This window comes from Balaenoptera ricei, chromosome 9, assembly GCF_028023285.1.
Source record: "Balaenoptera ricei isolate mBalRic1 chromosome 9, mBalRic1.hap2, whole genome shotgun sequence".
Classification (NCBI taxonomy): Eukaryota; Metazoa; Chordata; class Mammalia; order Artiodactyla; family Balaenopteridae; genus Balaenoptera; species Balaenoptera ricei.
In genome coordinates, this window is record NC_082647.1 from 105,512,493 (window position 1) to 105,532,023 (window position 19,531).

General features: G+C 49.1%; 1 protein-coding gene across 6 annotated transcripts in view; it reads left to right on the forward strand.

Annotated features, from left to right (window-relative positions):
* Positions 1 to 19,531, forward strand: part of CCM2 (CCM2 scaffold protein) — a 61,209-nt gene that overhangs the window by 6,575 nt on the left and 35,103 nt on the right. For 2 of the 6 annotated variants that reach the window (XM_059934278.1, XM_059934277.1), the window contains one exon: positions 13,232 to 13,387. The exons of 2 other annotated variants lie outside the window; for them this stretch is intronic. In XM_059934278.1, coding sequence (XP_059790261.1) covers positions 13,289 to 13,387 — 99 coding nt within the window. In that variant the 5' untranslated portion in view covers positions 13,232 to 13,288. Of the gene's footprint in view, positions 1 to 13,231; positions 13,388 to 19,531 lie in introns of those variants that run through there. 2 more of the 6 variants (XM_059934279.1, XM_059934280.1) reach the window with 1 other exon arrangement.

Below are 19,531 nucleotides of genomic sequence, written 5' to 3' on the forward strand. Positions count from 1 at the left end.
GGCTCACCTGTGTTGTTACTTGTGACTCTGAGAAGCAGAAACTTTATTTATTTGAATCTTTATTATTCATTCTATAGCTTGAAATGACATGCAGTTTTTCCCCCAGATCTCTAATATGCTTCCTGTGTGTCGTTACCATTAACTCTACAGTCAGGTGTGGTTTAGAATATTCCATTTTCCCCTTGCCGTTTACACGGTGGGGATACAGTTTTATTAATTTAAGGCCTTGGACAGACCTACATGTCAGGTATGTTATCCTACTTGTCAATGTCAGGAAATGTACTGGGTCTGACTGTGTCTAAGTGTTTTATTACTGCCGGTAGAGGTGTCGCTCTAAATAGCTCTTACATTTTATGTTCTGAAATATGCACAGTAGCTGAAGCAGACCTGCCCATGGTACATCCGATGTCAGCCCTATTTCAGGCTCTGTTCTAAGCCTCCACATAGAACATGTGCATCTTCAGCGCCACTTCTCGGAAGAGGAGTCTACAGCCACAATCTGCTTCCTCTGCCCCCCACGCCCCAAGCATCTTATTATGAAAAGTTTTGAATACACCAAAGTTGGAAGAATTTTATGGCAAATACCCATATACCCACTGCCTAGATTCTACCATTAACGTTTGGTATATTTGTTTTATCTCATGTCTACCCATCTCTTCATCCTTCTACCTATCCATCGACCCATTTTATTTTTCTGATGCATTTCAAAGTAAATTGCAGACATCAGTTCACTTTGATCTAAACACTTCAGCATGTGTATCATTAACTAGAGTTCAGTATTTGTTTACAATTTTCTTTCGCTGTAAAATTTATGGTGAAATGGACACATCTTAAATGTACATTAGCTAAATTTTGACAAAAGCATACACCTGTGTAACCCAAACCCCCCCTGCCAAGAAATAGACCATAACCCTCAATCAGAAAGTTCCCTTCCTACCTCTTAGGAAGTCCCTTTCCCAGGCAACCATTGCTCTGTATTTCCACTATAGATTATTGCTGTTTGGATTAATTTCCAGTATACATTAGTGCTGTCTGAATTAGCTTTATCTGCTCTAGAACTTGATACAAATGGATTCATACAATATACTTGTGTGCAAGAACCTCTTTACTCAGAATAATGTTTTTGAGATTCATCCATAATGTTGTGTGTATCAGTTATCGCTGAGTAGTAGCCTATGGTACGTATATACCACAATTTGTTTATCCGTCACCTGTTGTCGGACATTTGGGTTCTTTTTAGTTTTGTATTATAATGAAAAGCTGCTGTGAACATCTGTGAATGACCCATTGTGTGGACATATGTTATCATTTCTTTTGGACAATAGCTAGTAATGGAATTGCCCAGTTATATAGGAACTATATATTTAACTTTGTAAAACACTGCCAAACTGTTTCCTACTGAATTTTTGTATGCTAATTCTGTCAGTTATTGAGAAGGGGGGTGTTAAAGTCTCCAGTTATTGTTTTAGGTTTGCTTGTTTCTCCCTGTAGTTCAGTTCATTTTGGCTTTGTGTATTTTTTTTTTTAATAAATTTATTTATTTTTAAAATTTATTTTTGGCTGCGTTGGGTCTTTGTTGCTGCGCGCGGGCTTTCTCTAGTTGTGTTGAGTGGGGGCTGCTCTTCGTTCCGGTGCGTGGGCTTCTCACTGCGGTGGCTTCTCTTGTTGCGGAGCACGGGCTCTAGGCTTGCGGGCTTCAGTAGTTGTGGCTCGCGGGCTCTAGAGCGCAGGCTCAGTAGTTGTGGTACGTGGGCTCAGTAGTTGCGGCTTGCGGGCTCTAGAGTGCAGGCTCAGTAGTCGTGGTGCACGGGCTTAGTTGCTCCGCGGCATGTGGGATCTTCCCGGACCTGGTCTCGAACCCGTGTCCCATGCACTGGCAGGCGGATTCTTAACCGCTGTGCCACCAGGGAAGCACCCCAGTACTCTCTGAGTTCTTGCTTACGTTTGCCACAACAAGATGCTCCAGGTTCATCTGATACTTTCTTGTCCAGCCCTGAGCTTGACATTTGTCCAAGGAGCATTGGTTGCCCTCGGTGGAAATGATATTTAGAAACCAAGATCTGGTCAGTAGATGTGCTTATTGCTACTGGGGTGTTATTACTTCTAGATCCTAGAGTTCATAACCCTGATTTGTGAGAAAGTTATTCTGATACAATCTACTCTTCTCTTTTGCAAATAGGAACCTCTTCGGTGTTATTTTTTCTTGACAGTATTTTCTGGAGCTCTTTCATTATGGGTATGTAGTTTCTTTATTCTTTTTTAGAGCTGAATGGCATTTTCTCCTGTGGATTAATATAATTCATTTAAACAGTAGCCTGTTTATGGACTTTTAGGTTGTCATTTTGCTCTAACAAAAAATGCAGATATTAGCTTTCTACCAACCTTTCACATGTGCATAAATGTATTTATAGGATTATTTCCTGAAAATGCAATTATCAGGAAAGCATATGTACATTTGTAATTTTATAGATATTGACACATTGTTCCCCATAGTGATTGTTCCAGTTTTTCTTCTTCTTCATTTTTTAAAAAAATATGTTTGTTTATTTGGCTGCTCCAGGTCTTAGTTGTGGCATGCAGGATCTTTAGTTGCGGCATGCGAACTCTTAGTTGTGGCGTGTGGGATGTAGTTCCCTGACCAGGGATTGAACCCAGGCCCCCTGCATTGGGAGTGCGGAGTCTTAGACACCAGACCACTAGGGAAGTTCCTAGTTTTTACTCTTAACAGCAATTTATGATGAGAGTGCTTGTTTTTTAATATCTTTGCCCACATGGCATATTTCCAAGCTGTTGAATATTTGCCACGCTGGTAGATGAAAATGGCATTTGCTAATAATTTTGGATTTTATTTTCCAAAGTGCACTTAAACGTTGGTTTTCTAATTAATTAATTTATTTATTTATTTTTGGCTGCGTTGGGTCTTTGTTGCTGTGCGCGGGCTTTCTCTAGTTGTGGTGAGTGGGGGCTTCTCTTCGTTGCAGCGCGCTGGCTTCTCATTGTCGTGGCTTCTCTTGTTGCAGAGCATGGGCTCTAGGCACGCAGGCTTCAGTAGTTGTGGCACACGGGCTTAGTTGCTCTGTGCCATGTGGGATCTTCCCGGACCCTGGCTCGAACCCGTGTGCCCTGCATTGGCAGGTGGATTCTTAACCACTGCGCCACCAGGGAAGTCCTGGTGCTTTCTGTTGGTTTTATTTATTTACTTATCCATTTTCTTTGATTCCCCAGTCCTCACTCCTCTTTCATGCCCCTCCTTCATTGGCAACCATCATTACCTATTTGATGCAGGTCCTTTTGTTTATGTGCCCTTGTAAAATGTTTATTATTTTGATGTGTGTTTTTAAGAATCTTTTCAGTTTGAAATAATTTCAAACTTAAGAAAAATTGCAAAACTGGCCCAGGAACTCCCACTAATTCCTTAGCAGAATTAGCGCTGAGGTGGTGGCCTCTGTGGAGACGGAGTTGCATGTGCACTGCCCGTCCCCTACGCTCAGCAGGTGCTCGGTGTCCGTGTACGCATCTCCTGTGTTGCTTCCATCACATTCTTGACTACGTGCTCACCAGGGATGCGGATAGGTTTCCAAAGGCCGTCCTCTTGGCTGCACCAGTCTCTTCTGGTCGCCCATCACCAGGGGGTCAGGCTCTAGTGGAGATGCTCGTTGGCTTTGCCCATGGCAGCGCTTCCTTTGTGGGTGCTTACGTGGGCTCCATGAAGATTCGACGCGCGGATAGGTTGTCACACCTGTCCTGCAGCAGGGAACCTGGATGTTTGCCCCTTGGTCAGTGTGTCCAGTGTGTTGGACTGTGGGACACTCACGATCAGTCATGCAGGCAGCTGCAGCCGTCCATGGGTCATGCACCTCAGAAGTGAGGCAGGCTTCACCATCCGTGCCCTGGGTCCAGTCTGGTGGGCGAGCCTCTACCTGAGTCAGCAGTGTGGGTAAGGTAGTGGACCTTGCTTCCTCTGGGGCCAGACCACGTGCAGCCTCCTGTTTATGGAAGTGCTTGGGTTTTACCTTTAAGTGGAGGTGTTCTTTCTGTTGGGCATTTCTGGGGTGGGTCTCGCCTTATGAGAATGCAGTTGGGAGAGAACTTGTTCGAATTGTGGTCGTGCTGTCATCGTTTTTTCCTTCAGTGAGTGTTCCTCTCCCTCATCCCATTCCCACCTTGGGTGCTCCTGTCCTTATAGGAGAAGCGCCTTCTGTATCCCAAGGGGCCATCAGGGATTGGCATCCTCTCTGTCAGTGGCTGAGGGGTCAGAGTGTGACGTGCTGTCTGTGATGCTGTCCAGATGGCCCACAGGTGACCCGGGGAAGCCAGGCCTTGGACTTTGCTCTCCTCATGACCTGCCCCTTTAGACAGAGGTGGGCAGGTGGCACGTAACCCTCGCAGGTGGTTCTCGCTGGGAGCCATCAGTCTGCTACGGCTCCCACAAGAATGAAGTCCCACCATCACTCGGCACGTGCTGGCTGGGCAGCCGATGGAGAGTTCAGGCAGTAAAGGTCTGCTGTTCACTTTGCCAGGTGTAGGCAGACTGACTTGTTTTCTTCCCAGAGGGCACAGCTTTCTGTCAGAAGGCACTAGCGGTGTCTGAGGTGGCACATGGGGAGCCATCAGTGGCAGCAACACATTCAGGCCCGGTTGCCATGCCAGGTGGTACGGGGACAGCGGCCCTGCTGTTCGAGGGCTCCGTGCACCAGCGGCTCCTATTACCCTGACCGGGTGGAACCTCGGGCCCAGACCTGGGTTCAGTAGTGCGTCTTGGCCCCTTTAGGGGCGCCAGCAACTCTTGCCGTGCATTTGGCAAGGCTTGTCATGCAGGGTCGCCTACACCAGCCTCCGGGCCCTCCCATTGGTGCCTCTGTAGCTTCTCTCCCCGTTACACGGGCCGACGAAAACAGCTAGCGCAGCTCAAATGCAGAAACCACGGTCCGTGTTCAAGTCAACAACACAGGAATATGTGGGGCCTGGGGGTCCTCGTCCTCCTCCCCACGTACCCCAGCCCCCCAGTTCCCGCACCCCAGGCAGGGCTCTTGTATCGGTTGCCGTCTCCTCCCGCCCAGTTGCTCTACAGCCCCTCCAGCCCCTTGGCTTTTCCCTTCGTCCTGTTGGAACACCAGCGTATATTTTTTTTATTTTTTATTTTTTTTTATTTTTTGGCTGCGTTGGGTCTTCGTTGCTGTGTGTAAGCTTTCTCTAGTTGCGGAGCATGGGCTCTAGGTGTGCGGGCTTCAGTAGTTGTGACTCACGGGCTTAGTTGCTCCGCAACATGTGGGATCTTCCCGGACCAGGGCTCGAACCTATGTCCCCTGCATTGGCAGGCAGATTCTTAACCGCTGCGCCACCAGGGAAGCCCCAACACCAGCGTATAATAGAAGATCCTGTTTACGATTACAAGTACATACTTTAGGGTTGAAATGAACAGAAACATCCAAAATCTCTATAAGAAAAACTCGTGAAACACATAAACATGGACTTGAAGAAGTGGAAGGCACCTGTGTTCGAGTGGGATAGTGGCATCATGACTGTGTCTGCTCTCCCTGAATTAATTTTTAACGTGATCCCAATAACAATACCGTCGGGCTTTTTAATGGAACGAGACCACTTGACTTAAAGCTCATTTTTTGTTACGAACAAGCAAGAACAATCTCTGAAGAAGAACAATGAGGGAACAACCCCAGATTGGGTCGTGCTGTCTCGCCCCCCGATTGAAGCTGTGGGGTTGTCCTGGGATAAGCTGCAGGAACAGAGGAGAAAATACTGAAACAGACCGCCCTCCATGGGGAAACTTGAATGCCCAGTAAAATGGTGTTTCATAGCAGTGGGGACATCTGAGTAATGGGTGATATTGGGGTAACTGGACAAACGTGTGGAAAAGGATGAAATCAGATCCCTCCTTCCTAGTGTACACAAGGGTGAACACAGGTGGTTCAGAGATTTAAATAAAAGCAAAAATAATTAAGCCATAGAGGTACTAGGCAAAAACATGGGCGAATTCTTCAATGATCTGGGAGATGAGGAAACTTTTTTTTTTTTTTTTTTGGCCACATCGCGTGGTTTGTGGGATCTTAGTTTCCTGACCCGGGATCAAACCCTGGCCCTCAGCAGTGAGAGCGTGGAGTTTTAATCACTGGACTGCCAGGGAATTCCTGAGGAAACTTTCTTAACTATTATTGAGAATTCAGAGCAAGGAGGGGAAAGACCAGATCTGATGACATAAACATAAGCAAAGTAAAAAGACAACAAATCGAGAAAAAATATTTACAACTTATAAAACAAAAAGTAAATATCCCATATATAATGTGCTTCTAAAAATAGGGAAAACAAAGGCTGAGGACCTGAGAGGAAAAAACAGGTCAAGAGATGGGAACAGACAGTTCACTGAAAAAGAAACTCAAATGGCTTTTAAGTGTGTGAAAAGGCAACTCAGACTCTTGCATAATAAGAGAAATGCAAATTAAGAGCACACTGAGCTGCCTTTTCTCACCTTTCAGGCCAGCAGACATCCCTACTTGGTCAGGCATGAGGAACCGGCCAGCATGGCTCCTGACAGGGCATAAGGGGCTATGCCTGGCTGAACTCTGGTGCCGTGACTGACCCAGCATCCCACTTCCATGAAACCTCCCCCAAGGAAACATTGGCAAAAACACGAGGCAGTTTGTGCACCAGGCTGTTCATTTTGGCCTCATTCCATCCCTGGGGTGCAGGCTCGCTAAACCATGCTGCAGCCTCACAGCGGGCCGGGGTGGGAGGGTGCAGCGGGGTGGGAGGGTGCAGCGTGGAGCCCTATCTTAGATGATTATCTAGAGGGGAGGGGCTGACCTCTCAGCATGGGCCTTGTGAGTTTGGACCATGTAACGATTTACAGGATTACAATTGAATCCAAACATTAAAAAAAAAAATTACTTAAAAAAATCAAAAGCAAAGTATTAATAAAAATGGGAAAAACAAACAAAAGACATAACCCTACAGAAAAGAGTTATTTCAAGTAATTAAATCATGGAAGTTGGACAGCAGGCTGGCAGTGGGACATGCACTAAGGACAAGAAAAGCAACAAAGAAACTTTAAGCAAATTGTTTTCAGTAAGCATTTTATTAGTAATAATACTGGTATTATTGCCACTGTTACATGTGTTTTAGGATAAAGCGGAACTATAGTTACAGTAAGAACATTACACACTGGCTTTCACCATAGGAGGAGTGGGTGGGTGCAGATAATACCAAAGAATGTGATCAATAACCCTGTACTCCTACTTTGGATTGGAAATATCACTGTGAATTCATGATGTTTTTCTCTTAAACACAAATTGCTTATTTCCTCACTCTCTCTGGTGCCAAGTCCCAGGCGCAGTGAACGCCCTCGGTGAGTGGTAGTGGGCCTGAAACAGCACTTTCCTCTAGAAGCAGCAGTGGCCAATTCCAGGTCTGAGGAGCCCTCAGCAGCTGCCAGGGTCCACTTTGAAGAGGCCGCCGCTGGCCGGGGCGGGACAATTGGATCGTCCATAAGATGATGAGTAATGGATTGTTTAGCTCCGGCAATCCCAAGGAAGCAGCATTGCTGAAGAGAAGGGATGATGCATTTAACTTGACTTTTCTGAATGATCTGTACCTCAGGGTGACCACATAGTCGAGGAGGGAAAAGGTCTCTTTATGTAAATGTTTCCACTAATAAATGATGAAGGAATTGTGGAACCAGACTGTTGAAAAATATCATATCCAACTATGAGACAAAGGGGCCAAGCCATAGCCATCAGTGGCAGGTCACTGCCCAATATTATGTGCCCCCTGATGGAAGCATTCTTGAAAAAACATCACACTTGAGTTAAATAAAGCCTCACGATCTAACCACCGGTCTACAAGAAATACAGGGGCTGAGAAGCATCCTCAAAGTTCTGACAGAGATACATCCTGCAGGAGCCAGAAAGTGGGATATTCTACAGGACGACCTGCCCTGGCTATTTAACAAATGCATCAAGAGACTTAAGAATTGTGTCGGCTCAGGGCAGTCTATCGATGGACCTGATTTGCATCTTAATTTGAACAAACTATTAAAACAAAAATGTGAGTCTATTGGTGAAAAATTTGAACACCAGTTGGATAGTTGAAGATTTAAAAAAATTCCTGTCAAGTTTTAAAGCAAAATAATGCCACTGTGGCTGTTTTTAAATTTTTATTATTATTTTTTAATTTTTTATAAATTTATTTATTTATTTTTGGCTGCATGGGGTCTTTGTTGCTGCATGCGGGCTTTCTCTAGTTGTGGCGAGCGGGGGCTACTTTTTGTTGCGGTGCACGGGCTTCTCATTGCGGTGGCTTCTCGTTGCAGAGCATGGGCTCTAGGCGGTGGGCTTCAGTAGTTGTGGCACGTGGGCTCAGTAGTTGTGGCTCGCAGGCTTCCGTAGTTGTGGCTCGCGGGCTCTAGAGCGCAGGCTCAGTAGTCGTGCTGCACGGGCTTAGTTGCTCCGCGGCATGTGGGATCTTACCGGACCAGACTTCGAACCCGTGTCTCCTGCATTGGCAGGCGGATTCTTAACCACTGCGCCACCAGGGAAGCCCCATGGCTCTTTTTTAAAAGAGGCCTTATTTTGTGGAGAAAAATGTAGCTTTTTGCCACGGCATCTGTATTTCTGAAGGAGACTGTGTCAAGCGTTGAGGTCAAATGGAGACTGTCAGTCTGTACTCTGTCCCGTGTTCAGCATCAGGCCACATACTAGTACGGTTCACATTGGGATCATTGGTGTGTCTGGTTTTTTTGTGGTTTTTTTTTTTTAAACTTTTTGTTTTCTAGAGTTTCTAATAAATTCCTTTTCTTTTTTCTTTCAAAAGTCATATATTTTTATCATCAAGAACTTCTAGGGCTTTAATCATATAATTTTATGTAATGGAATCTCCTGACATTTTCCTTTGGGACTCTCTCCTGTATTGTTTTAATTTGAACCAGTTGCTTTGCTGGCTTGGTGCATGATTGTATCCTGGGATTTCTTTAATTGCAGTCCTGCATGAGTTCCACTGTTTCCTAGACTCCACCTCTTTTTCTGTCTCACACCCTTTTTTCTTTTTTCTTTTTTTTTTTTGCTGGTAGCACATCCTCTAGTATATTTTTCAAAAAGGGTTTAGGGTATAAAAATTCCAAGGCACTGCAAATATGAAAATAACTTTGCCTAAACTTCATGGACAGTTTGGCTTTATATTAACTTCCAGGTTCAAAATCATTTGCCATCAGAACTTTAGAGGGATTACTGTGTTCCCTGCTGGCACGAAACACCTGATGCTGCTCTGATCCTCGTTCCTTTTCAGGAAACGTTTTCATTTTTCCTTATTGGAAACCTTTAGCTATCCTCTTGAAGTCCTGCAGTTTTACAAGGATGGGTTTAAGTGTCTCTTTTCCAGTCGGCCTTCTTGGTGCCAGGCCTTTTCTGTCTGTAGAGCCGAGTCCTTCATCGGCGTCCTCCTTGCTCTGCGTGTCCTTGTCTCCTCCAAGGTCACCAAGTGACTTTATGGATCTGGCTGCTATGCCCTTTGATTTTTCTCATATTTTCTTTTCTCCCTTCCTTCCTTCCTTCCTCCCTCCCTCTCTCCCTCCCTCCCTCCCTCCCCCCCCTTCTTTCCTTTATTGGGTCTTTATTGCTGTGCGTGGGCTTTCTCTAGTTGCGGCGAGCAGGGTCTACTCTTCGTTGCGGTGCGCGGGCTTCTCGTTGCGGTGGCTTCTCTTGTTGCGGAGCACGGGCTCTAGGCACGCGGGCTTCAGTAGTTGTGGCTCGCGGGCTCTAGAGTACAGGCTCAGTAGTTGTGGCGCACGGGCTTAGTTGCTCCGTGGCACGTGGGATCTTCCCGGACCAGGGCTCGAACCCGTGTCCCCTGCATTGGCAGGCAGATTCTTAACCACTGCACCACCAGGGAAGTCCCAATATTTTCTTATTTTTCATCTTTCGCTTTATGTTCTAGGATAGAGTTGGCAAGCTTTTCATGTAAAGGACCAGATAGTAAATGTTTTAGGCTTTATGGGCCAAGAGGTAACATTGAGGGTTTTAAGTAGGTATCACATCAGAAGAGAGAAAACAAATTTCCACATTTTCATTGATGAAATTCAAAGTATGATGATCACTGAGTACAAATTTTTTGTGACTCAATCCTAATAGGAATGGAATTCTTCTGGGGGGGCTAACATTTTGCTTAATTGGGGTTCAGAGTTAGTGCTCTCGATCATCAAGTTGATTGGAATGTTCATTTGTAAAAGTGCCACCGTATTCCAGGTCACTAATTTGGCTTTCAGTTACACTCATTTTATTATTCAGCCCTTCTGTTGAACTCTTTTATTTTGGCGATCATATATGTAATTTCTAAGATACTTTTCTTGTTTGCTCTGTCTGTCTCTGTCTCTCTCTCTTGGCTGTATTTATGGATGCTGTCCTCCTCAAATGCCTCTAAACCCTCTAGAATTTAAGCCCCTATCCAGTCTCTCCTTTGCCCCCTGTGCTCCCTGCCCTTTCTCTTCCATGCTGACCTTGGTGATCGTTGTATCTGTGAAAGCAGGACAGGTTGACTTGTATGTGCAGCTGGTGGGCTTCCTTTAGTTTCCTCTGTTTCCCCGGGAGGGGCAGCTCTGGGACTTTGGAAGGGTGGGCTGTGTGTCGCATGCAGGGGGACCTGGTGGGGAGCAGGCAGTGGACTCAGGCCCCACAGTCACCAAGACACGTCCTGGGGCTGCTCCACCTCCTGAGGTCTCTGAATCTCACTCCTGGTTCCCTTTCCCTCAGGGCTACCTGATCCTGCTCTGCAGGGGCAGCTTTTAGAAAGAAGGAGAAAGCGGAGTCCAGACGATACCCATGGTGCCCTGGGTGTCTAAAGAGCTAAAGGGGGGCTTCCCTGGTGGCGCAGTGGTTGAGAATCTGCCTGCTAATGCAGGGGACACGGGTTCGAGCCCTGGTGTAGGAGGATCCCACATGCCGCGGAGCAACTGGGCCCGTGAGCCACAACTACTGAGCCTGCGCGTCTGGAGCCTGTGCTCCGCAACAAGAGAGGCCGCGATAGTGAAGAGGCCCGCGCACTGCGATGAAGAGTGGACCCCACTTGCCACAACTAGAGAAAGCCCTCGCACAGAAACGAAGACCCAACACAGCCAAAAATAAATATAAAAATAAATAAATAAAAAAAACATTACTATTAAAAAAAAAAAAAAAAAAAGAGCTAAAGGGATAGTCCAGTCAATACCAGATGTTTATTCAAACATATCTAGTGCAGTACTCCTTACCCGGTTTACTGTGCTTCCTACATCTGCGGCATGTGTAGTAGTAACTGAGGCATGAAATTATTGTTCTGAACCAGTCTTTTCAGAATCAAGAAATACTAAACTTTGTTACAGTTTAAATTGAACCGTATGAAATAGCCATTTTTATGGGCAGAAAACTGTTGAAAATTAGCACTTTGATCAAATCAAATCTAATATTAATAAATCTAATGTTAGTAAAATTGTATTATATTTGTTATGTTTTGAGCTGTGAATATGGTCACTCTAAATCATCACTCTAATTAACCAGAACAGTTAATTAAGTAGCCTCTCCTGTTTGCAGCCATTCTGGAACATCTAGAGAGTGTAAGGGTCTTCAACATCAACAAACCCAACTTCTTTTCAGGATCAGATTTTTTTTTTTTTTTAAAGATTTTTAATTTTTATTTATTTATTTATGGCTGTGTTGGGTCTTCGTTTCTGTGCGAGGGCTTTCTCTAGTTGCGGCAAGCGGGGGCCACTCTTCATCGCGGTGCGCGGGGCTCTCACTATCGCTGGCTCTCCTGTTGCAGAGCACAGGCTCCAGACGCGCTGGCTCAGTAATTGTGGCTGACGGGCCTAGTTGCTCCGCGGCATGTGGGATCTTCCCAGACCAGGGCTCGAACCCGTGTCGCCTGCATTGGCAGGCAGATTCTCAACCACTGCGGCACCAGGGAAGCCCCAGGATCAGATTTGACCCTGAAAAAGTGAAAGTGAGCTTGCTCAAGGACATACTCTTTAGTTTCAAAGTTGCGTCTCAAACGCAAGAGTCCTGGAGGCAGGTAGAGGCTTTTGTAGGCTGACGGTCATGGAGAAGGTGTGCTCTGCCCAGGCCCCCTGGGCTACTGTGCCCTGAAGCAGGCAACAGCTGGCTGGAAACAGCCAGGTCGGCGGGTCCCACCACATGGGTGACACCGCACGGTCAGGAGGGGGAGCCCCAGCAGTGCTCTCTGCTTGCTTGCTTTTACTCTTTCTCCCTTTGTCGTTTGGATTTGCAGAATGGTCGGACTTCCAAAATAATGTCCTTCAACTGACTACACGGTATTGGCTAGAAATGTGGGGAGGCCACCCGTGGGCTCTGTGTGCTAGAGGTAGTGAGGAAGATGCACTGGTTTAATAAGAAGATGGGCTGGTTTGGTAAGAAGATGGGCTGGTTTGGTAAGAAGATGGGCTGGTTTAATAAGTCTGTGCACTGGTTTAGTAAGAAGATGCATTGGTTTAGTAAGAAGATGGGCTGGTTTGGTAAGAAGATGGGCTGGTTTGGTAAGAAGATGGGCTGGTTTAGTAAGAAGATGTGCCAATTTGGTAAGAAGATGGGCTGGCTTAATAAGAAGATGTGCTGGTTTAGTAAGATCTGCTGGTTTAGTAAGAAGATGTGCTGGTTTAGTAAGAAGATGCGCTGGTTTAGTAAGAAGATGGGCTGGTTTAGTAAGAAGATGGGCTGGCTTAATAAGAAGATGTGCTGGTTTAGTAAGAAGATGTGCTGGTTTAGTAAGAAGATGCGCTGGTTTAGTAAGAAGATGGGCTGGTTTAGTTAGAAGATGGGCTGGTTTACTAAGAAAATGGGCTGGTTTAATAAGTCTGTGCACTGGTTTAGTAAGGAGCTGTGCTGGTTTAGTAAGAAGACGTGTTGGTTTAATTAGAAGATGGGCTGGTTCAGTAAGGAGGTGTGCTGGTTTAGTAAGGAAAATGTGCCTGTTTAGTAAGAAGATGGGCTGGCTTAGTTAGAAGATGGGCTGGTTCAGTAAGGAGATGTGGAGGTTTAGGTGGAAGATGTGCTGGTTTAGTATGAAGATGTGTGGGTTTACTTTACGTCTTTTCGTGCATGCAGCCTGTTTGGATTTTGCCAGCAGTTTTAGGGTGTTGCCTGCCTCAAACTTTTTTAAAAAACTGTAAACAGCTTCAGTGGGGTTTGCAGAAGGAAGCTGCGGTTTCTGGTCTTCCTGTTCATTCACATGTTTTTTTCAGAGGGAGGGCTAACATCTGACCATATTTTTCAACAAGCTCAGAAGTGAACAGAGGAGAATGCACACTAACTATCGGCAGAGGGGGAGGAACCAGAATTCCTCCAGAGAAATTCCTCCTCACACAGACTTTCCAGCGGGGTGTTCCATGGAGAACGAGGTAGGTGCACACCCAGTGTGGAAAGAGCCATCTAGAACGATTGTTTGCGTCCTGTGACCTTTGCTTTGGGAAGGTGGGGTGGAGGGTTCCTGCTGGCGTCCGGGTCTGAGAACTGGCAGCCCCGGTGGCCGGCGAAGTGAGCAAGATGAGGAGCTCTTTGCAGGTTGTTGGGTTCGTCCATCTTCACTTAAGGAGTGAGAGGCCGCGGATGTCAGGGCTGCCGAGGAAGAGTGGCGTTCATGTAGATTTGTAGTCAGTTAGGACCCAAGATCTGAGTTGGAAAATGATTTAGGGAAGAGGTCAAGAAAGAACACGCTCACAGTTGCAGACTCGTGCCTGGAATTTCACCCGTGACGCCGGAGGGAGGATGAGGGGCGCTGTGTGCCCGGCGGGAGTGGCCTCGGCCGCCGCATGGACGGTCAGGCGCGGTGTGTGTCACCAGAGCAAACCGCTGCCGTGGGGGAGGTCAGGTTCACGCCTAGTCCTGAGATGGGGAACTTGAGGTCTGTAGGAGGTCCTGGGGCGCGGGCTGCGTCGTCCTCCTTATTTGGGCCTCTGCGGCACGTAAGAAAGGCTCTTTTTCTGTTGGTAGGCGCTTAAGTACTTAACTTTCTTTTTCAAAAGATAGTGAAGCTGTTGACTTGCGTTACAGGGAGTTGGAGTTAAGATAGGCAACGTTGAGATGCAGTTTTAAACAGTGGCGCTTATAGGAGAGGATTTGTCGGGGTGCTTCGTGCACCTGGGCGGGGGTGAATCTGGGGGGTAGCCGCTGCCTTGCCCAGCTGGACGGTTGGACAGTGGCTTTGCGCGGCCCACGCTCTGGCCTGGGTGTCTCTCCCTGGTGTCTCTCCCCGGTGTCTCTCCCTGGTGTTGTCCCGCAGCCCTGCGGAGCCTGATCCCCGCCGAGTGGCCCCTCCCCCCCCGCTCAGCAGAAGGGGCCCTGGGGCAGGGAAGGGGGTCCCTCGAGGTGCAGCCCCAGTGCCAGGCACATGCCAAGTGCCCATTAGACGTTTGCTGAATGCCGAACTGAAGGACCCCAGGGCATTGCACTTGAAGCCCTTGTTCTGGGGCAGTTTTGTGTTATTAACTAAAGGAGTAGGTAAGGGTGCGTGAACACCGTACCGAGGCATTCGGGGTGCCCAGTGCGGGTTTCCTTCCTTCACTGCCACACGCTTTCTCTAGAACGCGCTGGGCTGAGCGTTGTGCACGTGGAGTGACTTGGTGTGTGTCACCTTATTATTCACTTTGGTCCGCAAGTAGAGGCCACTGTCCCATGAGCAGTTGTGCTGGTTCCTTCAGCACATGCATTTCTTATTGTAAATTAATAAACAGACACTCTGACGGAGAAGTTAGCCTCTGAGAATTTGTTTAGGAGATGCAGTTACTCGGAGCCTGGTCACCCCAAGTGAGATGCTAAGTCAGGCTTTAATCTAACAATACCCAAGGCCAGCCTGGCCCCTGGCCCCTCCTCTAGGAAAGCGCTAAGTGGGCCAGAGTTTGTGTGTGTGTGTGTGTGTGTGTGTGTGTGTGTTGAAGAGCTACATTTGAGGTTTCCAACTTCAAAAGTTGTTTCAAGCATAAGATGGAAAATATATTGCAAGAATACTATAAGCGTCTAGGGAACACTTCTGAGCCAGTTCAGAAGTTCTGCACAGTTCTAGGAAGCAGCGTGTGTGCCATGTGAGAAGTCTGCAGATGCCGGACAGGGCCACCGAAGCCCCGCATCCCCTCCCCGGATCTGTGCCTCGGACCCTCGGTTGGTTCCTTCAACACTCAGGGCCCCCGTTTCTTCACGAGAGACTCGGGCACGGATGGACGCCGGGTGGCACTCGGTGCCAGGGCTCCATTCACGAAGAGAACCCGTGCTTGGCGTTGGGCTCCTTCCAGGGGCTAAATTGCTCCTTTTGTCTTTTGGGGTCAAAGATGGCAAGATCATTTCGGTGATGATGAACATGGGCGCTCAGTGAAAATACCTGTTGAGTGAAGAATGAACAACTGCACGGGCTAAAACCACTTTTTAAAACTCTGTATTGATTTGGAGGCTATTCCAGTGAATTAAAGAATCCACAGTCGTTTAATGGAATCCTGATTCTGTGCGTCAGAATATTCTTTTTCTAAATTAATTAGTTTATTTTTGGCTGCGTTGGGTCTTTGTTAATGCACGTGGGCTTTCTCTAGTTGCGGCGAGCGGGGGCTACTCTTCCTTGCGGTGCGCGGGCTTCTCACTGTGGTGGCTTCTCTTGCTGCGGAGCACGGGCTCTAGGCGCGCGGGCTTCAGTAGTTGTGGCACGTGGGCTCAGTAATTGTGGCTCGCGGGCTCTAGAGCGCAGGCTCAGTAGTTGTGGCGCACGGGCTTAGTTGCTCCGCGGCATGTGGGATCTTCCCGGACCAGGGCTCGAACCCGTGTCCCCTGCATTGGCAGGCGGATTCTTAACCACTGCGCCACCAGGGAAGTCCCAGAATATTCTTAATTGTTCTCAGTTTATTTTTTTCAAGCAGAACTTTCTTTTACATTTTCATGTTTAAAAGCAGCATAGGCTCCAAAATCCTGAGGTGCCCTCTTGTTCATTGTGTTTCCGGAAAAGCTGAGGGGCCCCCACCGTGCCTGCCATCCCCCAGCTCCCAGCCGTGTCTACTTTCCAGCTCCTGCAGCGGGAGCGGGGCACGCACCTCCTGTGTCACACGCCTGCTGTCCTCGGGTGGAGCAGCCGCCCCCGTTCTGCGCTGAAACGGGGCGAGGCGGCAGAGGAAAGCTGCAGGTTTGCTGGGGTGCATTTCTTTACATAATGGTTTCAACATTCCACTCTCTAGGGAGGCTCATCCACCGCTTGAACTTATTTGGGATGTTAAAAAAAAGCACATGATGCCTGGGGTATGCAGCACTGAGGACTGAGTTAGGGAAGCTGTGTCTGATTCCAAATCAGTCATGCCAAGTTCACGCTTGGCCAGGTGGTCTTGTGTGCGGCCTGGGTTCCGGGGCGGCTCCCCTCGCCTCCGCCAGCCTGTGAGCAGTGGAGGGCAGGCGCCATTATTCGTCACGGGGCCTCACGGGGCCGTGCCTCGTTGCCAGGGTAGCTCCTTTAAAAACAGGGCATTTGGGCCCTAAAGTACACCTTCGAGGCACCTGGCTGGCAGTTCTCATCGTGGATTCAGTCCCTGTTCATCTGCTTTGGGCTTATCTCCCCCGGCTTGACGGTGACCACCTTGAGGGTGGGACTTCCGTCTCATCCCCCCACAGGGCCTTCCTGAGGCCTGGCTGGTACAGGCATCAGGCACGTTACTGCTCCCCTGTAGGATGCTGGCCCCCTAGAGGTAAAGGCAGCAGAAGACGGAGTGGGGCTCAGCGTCGGCAGAGCGGATCCTTGAGCAGCAGGAGGCGTCTGCAGTGGGCGTCCCGGTTTCCTTGGCCTGCAGGGGCCAGACAGATGAGGCGTGTGGGCTGGCACAGGGTCTCTCCTTAAGGTGGGTTGCAGGACTTGAGCTCTGGGTCCTTGCCACACAGACTGATTCTGTGTGCGGGCTGTGACTGTATGACCCGTCCCTCAACGTTAAAATAACAGCATGGGCTGCGTGTGGTCTGTGGACCTGGCGATTTGGCACGGACTTCTTGGTAACAGGCTGGCCTTGGCAAACCCCTCGTCTCAGAACTGGTTTCCTGTTGCTCCCAGGTGTAGAGGAGTAGCGAGGTGGAGCAGCCATCAGGTCGAGCTGGGCTGTTCTCACGCGCCGTCAGGCTCAGGATCAACCGTGGGCTGTGCCCCTGCTGGTTATGATTTGGGAGAGTGAACTTCATGAGGTTTACCAGGTAGAAATGGTGTAGGGGCAGATGTTTACTCCGGCCACTTTCGGATGTAGGTCATCTGTGTAACATTGTGCTGCGTGTCTTGGTACTTCCACCGCCCTAGGGCAGTGCCTTTCGCATCACAGGAACTAGGAGGCTCTCAGTGCGGATAGACAGTCAAGCAGAACAGGATCGAAGAGTCCTCTGTGTGCCATTGATTGCCTCGGATGCCAGCCGGAGTGGCAGTCACAGTTCAGGGCCTGGCCTGACCTGCCCGCAGGTCGCTGGCCACTTCCGCTTGTTAGCCATGGGTACAGCGCAAAGGCTGGTGACACGTGATGTTTACATTACTCACTTCTCAGTGTCGCTTTCAGTGTAAATTTTACCATCGGTGCTTGTCTGGCAAATTGTGGGTGACCGTGTCCCACCGTTTCCACGTGAGCCCTACGTTGCGGTCACCTGGTCCAGACCCCGCCCCCCCCCAGGATTTCACCTGAAGTGCCTCACCCTCTCTTCCACTCGCCGAATTTGTGCTGGGGCTGACAACTCCTGCGGGATCGAGGAGAAAGAAGCCTGAGCGGGCCCCGGGGGCGGTCTGTCTGAGGGCTGCGATCAGCCATCTCGGGCTCCTCCGAGGAGGCCCCTCTCTCCACTCTGTAGTTCGTCTGAGACTGTGGAGATGATACTCTCCTTATGATGATGGGATTGATTATCTTGTCTCCCTTAACCTTTCATGCTTTTATCTTGTCTCAGCTTAAGTGTAAGCAGTTGTAGGCAGGAACTGTACTCATCCTTTAAAAACAAAATCTTATGGCCGATTTCAAATGTAAACAAGAGCAGAGAGAAGTAAATGAAGCCCCACACGCAGGTCTAGCTTTGATCCTCCCCAGCCCTGAGGGCCTCACATCAGCATTATTCCCCCAGCCCCCCATGCAGCACGAAGTGCTGAGGGGCTGCGTTGGGATGGGGAGTGGGAACTCGGTGGGTATCCAGCACGAGGAGGGGTGCTCCAGTATTAGTTGTCGTGGATCAGTGGGGTAAAAGGCAGCTATCCAGGGGCCAAGTGCTCAGGGGTGAGGAGTGCAGGCCAAGGAGCAGAGGAGAAAAGCCGGACTCTGGCTGGGAGGAGCAGGAGGAACGCCGGGGTTCACTTTGCTGAGGGCATGTTTTGTGTGCGGCGGGCCCTGCAGGATCTCCTGGAGACCCCCGGGGCCTCACCTGCCTTTGTGAGGGAGTTAGGGCCCCTCTCCATCCTCCATCTGTGAGTTTGACGGGCTGCCGAGGCGCCTCACAGGCATTGTTTTGGGTGGGATATGGCACGTGGCTGAATTTCCCCCTTGCAGAGGAGAAACAGGAACGAGAGCTTTTGGTACATGTTTGGTGACATAGGCATTTGTTTCTTGTAAGTGTTGGTCAGAGCTAGGCCTGCCCTAGGTCCCGGCCACTGTCTGGCGTTGGGTCCTGCCCAGGCAGGCGAGCTGCAGAATCACAGACAAGACAATGGAAGGTGACTTCTCGGTCTGGTGTGGGTCACCACCTTTGGGTTTCGCTGCTGTGTTCGGTGATGTTTCCCTGCCGAGGCTGCACGTTGGCGTCTTGTATTCTCTGGTTTTACGTTCCTTTGCGTGACTGGAAGCGGTCACCTTTGGCCTCTGCGTGCAGGTGCCCAGTGCCCATGCCTGACTCTCTGAACATCTGTGCCCGCGGAGGGCCTGGAGGGCTCTTGGCAGAGCTGCAGGGAGGGAATCCTGGGCCTTTTCCTGGGGCCCGCAGGCGAGGTTGACTTTATTCTCCCCGCTGTCCCTGGCTCTCCCTCTGCAGGTTTACTTTGATCGCAGGGTTGGCCTCCAGGCCCCTCTAGACACTGACCATGGGGTGAGGTCACCCAGGTGCTGGTCAGCGCCCTGAGCCCCCGAGGCCCCGGCGGAGGGAGGGGAAAGCAGAGCGCGTGCTGCGTTCCTACGGGAGAGGGAAGAGGCGGGCCTCGCGGCTGTTGAGCTGAGTTTCCTGTTGATGCCACAACCCTGGCCACACCTCTCCGCCTTCTCCGAGGACCCTGCAGTGAAGTGACCCAGCGGAGCCGGGAGGTCACTTCAGAGCAATGCTTCATTTTTGTCTTCTGGGGGAATCTCCCCCTTCCTGCCCCTTCTCGCCTCCTGAGTTTACTCACCTTGAGAATTGGCCCTTGACCTTGTAAGTGTCCATGAACAGGTGAGGGACCAGCCCCTCGGTGCCCGAGGCAGCACTGGTCCCGGCCCACCCTGGCTGGCAGTGGCCAGCCCGTCTGCACGGGGACCGTGGTGGTGCTTCTGGCCACTTCCGCTTGTTAGCCATGGGTACAGCGCAAAGCCTTTGTGAATAAT